Here is a 10,890-nt window from a genome sequence, read left to right as displayed (position 1 = left end):
GGGCGCGGCGGGGGGGAAGGGAGGAAGAAGCAGTTTAAGCTCTAAAACCAGTCAAAAATGTGGAATTTGTGTTCTGAGAATCCAGACATTAATTGACTCCAGTTCTGAACATAGCTGTGCTTTTTACCTTTGAAAACAGAAACCACACAAATTAAGGGAAGAAAAAGGTGACATAACTGAGTAGAGGTTTGCTCATATTTTTGTCCTTAAAGTATGTAAATAGATGCAAAGATTAGAATAGCAGTAGAGAAAAGGGAACTGAAATAAAGAAGTCATAAAATAATGAGAGTGTACCATCGTGCTGCTGGTGCTGTGAACAAAAGCAAATGCACAGTCTATGGAAGTTATGCTGAGCCACACAGGGGTTTACTGAGAAGCAGAGTCAAAACAGACCACTCACAAAGCCAAAAATTCAGTACCATGACTTCTCATTAAAAAACAGTAATTGAGTGAGTACTTGCATAAAAAGGGCAAAAACTGCTTTTTGCCAGTGCTAAGTCTAAATTGGCAGCTAAACAGAGTCATAGATCAAGTATACCCCTTTGATAAAAATGGATGCATTTGCTTATTGAAAATAACAGTACCTATGTTCAACAGAATAGCACAATGATCAGGAAAGCACCTCCACTTCTCAAAGAGCCTGGAAGAAGTTATTTTAACTCTAAAATTGGAGTCAGTGTTTTGTTTCATTAATCTGTTAAACCTTTTCTCTATTGCTGTCTCTCTGTCACATTAATTTCGTGGCTAGCAAACACAGTCATGGCTGGTCTTTGTTAATATCATAGTGTCATCTGCCAATCACACCTGAAGAGGGTCATGCTTTAAATAATGGTAATATCTTTGCACCTTACAAGAGCTCTTCTGGATCATTTTTTTCCTCCAAGTGAGTTCTTTTGTTCTGTGTAACAACCCTTCAGAAGCTGAAGAGTGTTCATCTTTCTCCTAACTGAGGTTATGAAGCTCCAGCTCACCACTGAGGTCATTTGGAGCCCTCCAAATACCACACAAGGCATATCATGTTTGCCACTAATAAATTCTAATGTTTTTTCTTGTGATTTAGATGGTTCTTCTAATAGACTTGTGGAAAAAAATACATGTTCTCATGGATGTATGCAAGCCAGATATAATTCAGAATCCATACAGCTTAGGCAGCTACAGAACCTATATTTTGTTGGTCATAGATGCTTCATTTCTTCTGGATGAATCCAGTCAGCTTAACACAGTGCAGACCATGCCTGTTTTACCAATCCTTCAAGATGTGCTCTCCATGACACATACTGTAACCCTCTCGGAGAATCTGTAGGACCCTTCTTATGTGATTCTAAAGGGAAGAAAAGAGCCTGAGGAGCTACTTTTCTCCTGGCAGTGGAGATGGAGCTTTGTAACTTCTGTGATCCATGTGGAGGGAGCCTGGGAAGCTGTAGCTTAGTAGGCTAAGACTGAGGCAATGAATGTCCCCTCCTTAGTAGCTCTGTAAACATGAAACCAAAACAAGCTAACATTAGATCTTCTCTATTCTAGGGGAAATCCTATTAATAAAGCGACCATGTTTGGTCATAGTCTAACTCCTAGTGCAATTACCAGATCCTACGCTGTTGTCTAACTTTTATAGCTTAAATAAGGAGATCTACAGTGCTCAAGGACTGATATGGAAAAGACTAAAAGGCAACAGAGTGATATTATCTTTGTTTCCACAACAATATTTCTTTAGAGCCAGAAACCACTGAAGCAAAAGTGTGTCCACAGCATCCCATAATAAGGGCTTTTTTGGTGATGAGTCTGTCTGAATGTGAGCCAGGTGTGGCTCAGTAGGAACTTGTCTACGTTCCTACGGAGATGGAGCTTATTCCATTGGACACAGCTTTTTTACATATTTTTTTCTTTGAGGTTATTTTACTTTTTAACCTGAATTACATCAAGACTCAACTTTGCACCACAGGACCACGAACATTTCTGTCAACTCACTTATTTAGCCAATAAGATAGTGAACTGCAACGTGAAGCCAAGAATACATGGCTAATGTTAAAAAAGATGGTGGCAGCCTTTTCAACAAGTATTACTGCCAAAAAATCCCATATTGTGTTAGCTTCTTACTTAAAAATGGCCTGCTTATTTTTTTCGTTGTACAGAATTGCCAGCTTGCATTTATTGTGCCAGTACCTACTTCTATATCACAGCTTTCTTACAAACCTAACACTCTGTATTTCCTAGCACTTATTACTTTTCCTAAGGAAAAAACTTTTCCATCCTTCTTTACTTGTTTACACAAGTTTGTGCCAACACACCTAAGGTCAAATTCTGATCTCTTTTAGATCCGATGTAAATCCAAAGTAAGTCCATTGACTGTACTGGAGCTACTCTAGTGACCAGAACCAAGCTAGTAACTGCAATTGAGTGGCTCCTAATTTACACCAATGTGAGATTTACTCTTCAGTTTTAGTTCTGTAATGGAAATGATTTTTTCATCTCTCACTTAGAAGAACCAGTGATACAGAAGAATCCTTTCTAGGCAAAACTCTATGCTCTTCCATGCTTGAGTGTACTGGAACAAAGACACCATTTTACCTTTCAAAGGAGTAGGTATGAGCATCATTATCAGGCTGAATCTCTGTTTGACTAATAGAAAATGTTGCTACAGAGACAGAAATTTTGTCACTTGAAGAGTAACTGCAACAGCCACAAACAGCAAAGGCCAATATTGTTCGGTAAAACACGCCCCTGAGGCTGAACACACAGGTTGCCCTTTCACTTTGGGACAGAGCAGTTTCTGTTTAATCTGGAAAACAAGAGGTTAAAAGCAGCTTGCACATTGCTCCTTGAAGTGGAAAAAAATTATTTTAACTAGGATTTGTTGAATCATGGCCCTAACTGGGGAACACTGTTGACTTCACTGGACACTTCATGGATACAAGATGAGAACCGAAAATCAGTGTAGTTTATCAGCATCAGGTGAGATCTGATATGGATTAGCTGGCTGCAAATGAAATAGTCGGGTTTCTTCTTTGTGGTGTTCAGTTTTGGTGTGACACCTCAAATGCTATCTCCTAAGTATAAGATATGGCTGAAAACCTTAAAATTTCTTTTTATCTGTGAGCAAATTCCACATTTGAAATTATTTTATTTATGGCAACTTCAAACGAAAATCAGTGCCTTCTAAGTTTGGCACAAAATAACATTTAAAAAGAAAAAAAATCTGAAACTCTATATTACTTTCATTATTCATAACTAACTCATGACACATGATATCAAGTCAAGCCATGTCATAGCATTCCACTGTCTGTCACAATTAGGTATTGTTACTGCTGTTCTATCATGAAATAATGGAATAAAACATCAAACATTTCAAAATGTAATTTCAGTTGAATAGGGCATTTTCCATTTTACTGAAATAAGAGATTTTCAGCTGGAAAAGTTTTCTCAGTACTTTCACTGTGATCCATGTAGTTAATGAAAAATAGTTTCTCAAAATGAAGTTTGCCAACAGAAAGCTTCTAATTAAAAAAGTTTTACCTTACAACCGGCTTTCTCACCCAGCTCAAACGTCAACCTCTGGGTAAATTTGTGCTGCACATTGAGGAAGTGAACTTGCAGAGGGCTGTTACTAGAGAACTGGAAAGGTTATTGTCCACAGTCCACAGTGAAGCTCTACAACAGTCATTTTAAGGAAAAATCTAGATGATGACATGGTCTAAATTAGACAATCACAAACTTTCATTTACTAGAGCCCCTAGGCCAAATTCTGCAGATCTTGCAACTACTTCACTCTAGAGAGATTACAGTAATAACATTGCTTGAGAAAATATTTAAGATTTAACTCTGAAAAATTTCCTGGGAGATTGCCAATGGCAGAAAAGCTCCACAAACATAAGCCAGAAGAACATCACTAACTTCAAAGACCAGCAAGGATACGGCCTTAAAATTCTTATATCCTTCCTCTTTTAAAGTAAGTGTATCCGTCTGACTTGAACTTCTCTAAAATGTGAAATCCTTATTAAAGAAAATAATCATCCCAAGGGAGAGTGGGACTAAGTATATCAGCCAGTTGGACTCAGACATAGAATAGGATCATAGAATAATTTAGGTTGGAAAAGACCTTTAAGATCGTTGACCCCAACCATAAACCTAACACTGCCAAGTTCATCACTAACCATGTCCCTGTACACCACACATTTTAAATACCTCCAGGGATGATGACTCCACCACTTCCATGGGCAGCTCGTTCCAGCATTTGACAACCTTTTCAGTAAATAATTTTCTCCTCATATCAAATCTAAACTTCCCCTGGTACAACTTGAAACTGCTTCCTCTTGTCCTATCGCTTGTTACTTGGAAAAAGAGACCAACCCCCACCTCAGTAGAACCTTTCAGGTAGCTGTAGAGAGCGATAAGGTACCCCCTGAGCCATATCTTCTTCTACCAGAATAACCCTCCCAGTTTCTTCAGCCATTCCTCATCACACTTGTGCTCCAGACCCTTCACCAGCTTTGTTGCCCTTCTCTGGACCTGCTCCAGCACCTCAATGTCTCTCTTGTAGTGAGGGGCCCAGAACTGAACACAGGATTCAAAGTGTGGCCTCACCAGTGCCCAGTACAGGGGAACAATCACTGCCCTGGCCTGGTAGGACACAGTATTTCTCATGCAGACCACGATGCTGTTGGCCTTCTTGGCTGCCTGAGCACAATCTGGCTCATGTTCAGCCATCAATCAGTACCCCCAGGTCCTTTTCCGTAAGTAGATTTCCAGCCACTCTTCCCCAAGACTGTAGTGTCGCATGGGGTTGTTGTGGCCCAAATGCAGGACCTGGCACTTTGCCTTGTTGAACCTCATACCATTGGCCACAGCCCATTGGATCCAGCCTGTCCAGATCCCTCTGCAGAGCCTTCCTGCCCTCCAGCAGATCAGCACTCCCACCCAGCTTGGTGTTGTCTACAAATTGTCCTAACAACTGACCTAGAAAGTCATACAAAACTAAAATTTATTTTGTAAGAAAAACAGTTAAGAAAGACACCTGCAAGACCGTTATGAATAGCTTAATAATGTTAGGGATGCCATAGATGTTAAGCAGACCACTAAGGTAATCATAAGAGACGGGATTGTTGGAATGGTTCCTCCATTCCTGTAGCACTGAATGTCGCTAATACTCTCCAAGTCCTGCAAAACCTATGCAGAGCTTCAGTCAGAAGCAAATGAGGAACTGAGGAAAACACTACCTGCTTTTAATATAAAAAGCTTTGCCCTTGACTGATTGTACATGAAATTCCATGGTCTCCATTACTGGATTGTAAAATCCACAGCATAATTAAACCTTTATCAAAAGACGTGCCTTGCCTAACTGCATGTTCAGTAAGAACCACCTATATATCTCCCTAAAAACTGTCAGGCAGCCTTAATTTTGAGTAGCATCAATAGCTTCTCCTATAGTAAACTCTGGGCTAAACCCCCATCTGATTTAATCTGGCCTGACTCCAGTGAAGCTACTTCAAACCCACTGAATCATTGTTGCTGACTTACAGTGCTATGAGCAGAAGCAGAATCAGGTTTATGATCTCTTAAAAATGTGATTTTTCTATTATTGAAACCACTGGTAAAATTTCCAATCACTTCAATGATGTAGACCCTAATGGTTATTTTTAATCCACTATAATTAAATAAGGTTTTAAAAGGATGTATGAATACTACAGCTTCCTATAGTGGCCAGATGGTTTAATAGATCACTGCCATGAGCGACAGTCCTGCTTCTCTGTGCAGTCTCTGCCATCCCACAGTCAGCTCTCTTTTTTTAGTACCAACACTGGTTCTCATCATACCCTTACATGAGATGCTGTATCTCAGTAGGCTGGAAAAAACCTGAAACCCAGCACTCCAGGGTAGTTTACTGCCAGGACAGTGAGTTAAATCAGCCAGTACAAGGACTGAGGAGGTGCAGTTATGCATGAGAAAGAGAGGCATAGCAGGGGGCAAGGCAGGTGGAGGAAGTGGAGTTCCCTCATCTAGAGGCAGGAACTCTTATTTCAGCTTGCTGCAGTTGCAGGTCTGTAGCCTCACATTTGCTGTGGAGGTGATTTTACTGCAGCCACCTCAGCAAAGTCTCCAGTACTCTGAAATAATACTCATTTTTTTCACATATTCTTTTTCATTTGCTCTACCCCATTTCATAGTATGTCATCCTGAATAGGGGATTGCACTGAAGTCTTTTTAGAAGTCTGAGAGAAAAGAGTAAGACCCAGGGTCTTACTCTTATTCTTATTCTCATTCTTACTCTTATTCTCATTCTTACTCTTATTCTCATTCTTATTCTTATTCTTATTCTTATTCTTATTCTTATTCTTATTCTTATTCTTATTCCTATTCTTATTCTTATTCCTATTCTTATTCTTATTCTTATTCAGTAACATCACATTGTGTTTTTATTCCTGATAACAATTTATATGGAGTTTTCATAACAAGAAATCAGATATTAGAACTTCTCATGCACATGGTTAAACATGATGTTACCTTTGACACTGACTGACTGCACCCCAATTAACTGGGAGCTGGAGGGTGGGGTTGCTAAATCTGTCCCATTTACAGAGTTTTGATAATTAAGATAAATTGCTTGTGTGCAGATGTTCCGTGAAAAGTTGCCCAGTGCCAAAGTGAGTATTTTGTATATTTGTTTATGAATTAGTAGATCAAGTGTTTCCAATGCATTAAGAAGTATCCCAATAAGTATCCCAAGTCTGATATAAACCATCTAGCCTTCTGCCTACACTCTGCATAAAGTTTATCTTCCCTGTAACATACTTATAATGCAGCTGAATACAAGTGGAAGAGTTGCTTCAGAATGATATACAGATAGATCATTTTCAGTTATTATTCACAGTAATTTCCAAGTATTGCTGCATCACCTGATTCCAATGATCATACACTGTGGCCATCAGCAAAGAAGGCCAGAATTGTTGCCATAGTTTCCTGTGAGATCTAGCCATACCGACAATGTACTTCATTCTTCACAGATAATATTTTAGTCTGCTGTTTTCCCCTGATTGACAGCTAGGTAACAGTATTGACCACCAGGCAAATTTCTGGGGGCAATGTTTTCCCTTTGAGAACTTCTTCCCATTGCTGTTTATGTCACCATGCAGCATCCTCAATAATCACAGTACACATGCAGCTATCTGTACTCATTCACATGGTCCTCTTTCTTGTCTAAATTCAGACTCTCTCTACCCTGAAGTCTTGCAGTTTTCACCAGAAACCAAGTCTACCTCCTCCAACTACTCTGACTTCTGTTGAATTTCTCAAAATCTTAGTCCTACTATTACAATCAGAGAGATGGATGGTTATTATGGTGCATTGCTTCCTAGGTGCCGCAGCTATGATTTGACCCTTGTTATAATTACCAGTGTTTTTATGCCAGATGTTTTTTTCCCTGTTTGAAGAGGTTAACAGATGAGGTAAAACCCGATGAGGGATTTTATAGTAACAAACCAATGCAATCATTTCCCAGTGGGGTCTAAAACTCAGCATTCCGAGTTCACAGAGTATGACATTACTCATAAGGCATTGCTAGCTATGTCTCAGTAAATACATTGTGTGACTCAAAGAGAAACAAATCCAAAGAGCAAAACAGTTGGCACTTGTGTACCTGAATTCCATGTTAAATATGAGGTTTTTGACAGGGAAGTGATTCTTTCACACCAGCTCTAGTTCAGTCCCACGAACTGAGCACCCACTGATAGTCAGCACATTTTAGATTTCCTCCAAGTGAATCCAGCCTGCAAAGTCAGAGACTGTCCTGTGATGTGAGTCACAGCATGAAACAGAAGGGCTGCTGGAAGATTCACTTCAAAAGTATTTTGCTGATCCTTGTTAAATGCTAGTTCTTGATCCAAATAAGTAAATAATGTAAGTGTTCAAGAGAATAGGTATGATCTTTCTTTTCCCCACCTTGCAGACATGATGAACTGCAACAGTACTGGGAAAACATTGCGAATCAGCACACGCTTGCTCACAGCCCTTTTTATTTGATTATTGAATTGTAAAGATGTTTTAATATGTCTCCGCTATGCTTCCTCATCCTACAGCTTACACAAATTATGAGAAGACATCTTCAGGAATCAGATCAAAGAAAGGCAACAGAGAGCTTTTGTAGCAAGAGTAAAATAGTGGAATTAGCATCAGGTTAAGAAATAGATTGGGAGGACAATGTATGTTTCTGCTTTTACTCTCCTGGAAAATCCCAGAGAAGGATCAAATAGTTCAGTTGACTTCTATTAGGAGTCCTTACAAGCAGGGAGGAAGCTCAGCTGTTAGAAATGCCAACATCAGAACTGAGGTATGGACAGGCTACCAAAATAAAAACTAATGGAAAGGCTCATCTTCCAGCACTTCCTATTTGGGGTTGGTCTGTGTGACTTCTTCTGAAAGGCCATATTTTAAGTGCCCTCCAAAATAGGAGGAATCTACAGGCTTTCATCCTGCAAGTCTGGCTGTGGAAAATTATTATTTACCATATTCTTTTGTAAAGATTATTATTTTATTGTGTTGGTTGTTATTAATAGAATAATGTCTTCTATAGAGACAAAACAATATTAAATGACTATGTGACGAGATAAAATAGCCCATTTTATCTTAGGAACCTGTAAGTATAACGATCAAAAATGAAAACAAAGTGAATAACTTTTCTCAGCATAAATAGATGAATACACACAAATGTCTGCAGTGATTACACTGTCTTCTAACAACCAGGCACAATGGACAAAGAAATTTAAAAATATAAAGCAGTTAAGCAGTACATTTGCCAACATGCTTCATTAGTTACATGGCAAGGCTTTTCATTTAGCTTATAATTTCATCTTTGCTATGCCTTTGAAATATATTAGCATTCCTCTACATGTTTTCTTAAGCCCTTGTCTAAAAAGCTGAATGTAAATGAAGTGAAAGTAGGTACTTTGATATTCAGTCTTACTGGAAAGAGAATTATACACATTGTCATATCAGCATGTGATTTCCTCTTGAATATACAGGCTTTGCTGATCCACGGACTGCAATATCAAACATATCTCAAAGCGGTTTGCATAATGCACTCCACATATACATGAATGGCTCCATGTCCCAAGTACAAGGTTCTGCAAATGATCCTATCTTTGTACTACACCATGCATTTGTTGACAGGTGAGTTTAACTCTTCTTAGTAAACCTGGTTTAGTTTGTGGTTTTATAGTGTGTTTTACACCTACATTTCAAAACTGCAATTTTACATGCCCTTGCACGTGCAGCATTTTCAGACATGCAGAACTGAACTCTGCTATTATTTGTGAGCAAATGTCTTTCCTAACCTGTCTGTATGTTCACTGGATTAAATATAATTTGACAAGTTGACAAATGCATTCATCTTTTATTACCAAGGTAAAAATAGTTCTTCAGTGATGTCATAGTGATTAACATATATGGATGTGTATGTCAGGAAGTTTGGACCAAAAGTGTGTGACTCATTTTAACATGACTATAATCATTTGGAGCAATTCCTTTACATTCTAAATGTCAGTGCTGTTTTAATTTCTATTCCATAAGGAAAATCCAATCTTGCTATTCATAAATAAAGAAGAAAAAAAGTCTGTATTTCAGTGTAATAAACAAAACTGTGACTGTCTCTTGATGAAAGAGAAGAGTACAGCTGTGCAGAATGAAAGGAAAGCAAACAGAAAGATATCATGTTTATTAATAAGAAAGGGTAGGGGAGCACAGTTTTGCAAGAAAAGAGTGAAATTTCTATGTTTAGGACAGTACTCCAAGATTTAATGGTGGCCTTAACAATTTCTGTGTCACTAAAATGCAAACTATCTACTGTGGATGACATTACACCAAACTGTGATGACTAAAGAGCAATAAAGAAGAAAGTTAGCTAAGCAAAGGCCACACAAACAACCCTTGTTCTGAAGCACTTTATATCTTCTTACCAATATTCCTCCACTTTCCCACCATGCACTGTGACTTGGCTACTGCAATGCTATTACCCTATGCAAACTTTGGGGACTCTCATAAATTTGTATGCTTAGAAACCTACTGTCTGAGACTCTGCCTGCATGAAGAAACCAAAATGGTTTCTTCATTTGGGTCACTGAGGCAAGCAGCACAGGAGGGATGAAGATTACAACTTGCAGACATCATCCTGCAGTGCAGTTCTTTAGGTCCAGGCAGTTCATACCAAAACTGTTATATAAAACTTTAGGTCCAGGCAGTTCATGCCAAAACTGTTACATAAAACTTTATTTTATTTAATCAAAAAGCCAGTAAGTGTAAAAAGGCAAATTTGAAGTCAGGCTTTTTCTCCTCAGTTTATGTATTTAATGAGTCTAATGGCTGTATTCTTCATACATTGCACATCCAGAAATAGGGCATCAGGTCTAAGCAGGTCACCCAGGCATCACTGAAATGGTTCCTTCAAAGGGTGGCCCACCTGTCTTTTGCTCCTCATTAGCCTTCTGGAGGTGTCAGGTTTGAAACTCTTTTCTGTGAAAAGCTTTTCTTTAGAACATTTTAAGAGTTGAACAGTGTAGCTTAGCCGTGATCCACCCGTTGATTGCTTGACAGGATGGATGCACAAAGTCTTCAGGTGGTGAGTCTGGCACCTTGAAATTAACTTTCCAGTATCTAGGCTATTAACAAATGGATCAGTTGAATATTCAGAGGAAAGGAATGAAAAAGAGAAAGCATTATGCTCTGCCATACAGAAAGAATTATTTTCCATAGACATTTACGCTTATATGAGACCAACACACCTCTTAGATCCCACTCACTGCAGGGCTTAAGTAAGTCCTGGGTCTCCATGCTGACCCCTCCCACAGAGGAATTTCATTCATAGTCATTATGAGCTCTTGAAATACTTTTCATAACTGTAGCTGTTAG

General features: G+C 38.8%; 1 protein-coding gene across 1 annotated transcript in view; it reads left to right on the top strand.

The window, feature by feature from the left end:
- TYR (tyrosinase) overlaps nt 1-9,156 on the top strand; it is a gene marked incomplete at its 3' end in the record, with an annotated part of 20,944 nt that extends 11,788 nt beyond the window's left edge. Inside the window, exon 3 of the mRNA XM_010014269.1 lies at nt 9,009-9,156. Within this exon, the coding sequence (XP_010012571.1) occupies nt 9,009-9,156 (148 nt within the window). The remainder of the gene's footprint in view (nt 1-9,008) is intronic.
- Nucleotides 9,157-10,890: the final 1,734 nt, after the last annotated feature.

This window comes from Nestor notabilis, unplaced genomic scaffold (assembly GCF_000696875.1).
Source record: "Nestor notabilis isolate BGI_N333 unplaced genomic scaffold, ASM69687v1 scaffold10735, whole genome shotgun sequence".
Taxonomy (NCBI): Eukaryota; Metazoa; Chordata; class Aves; order Psittaciformes; family Psittacidae; genus Nestor; species Nestor notabilis.
This window is presented reverse-complemented; position numbering and strand designations above follow the sequence as displayed.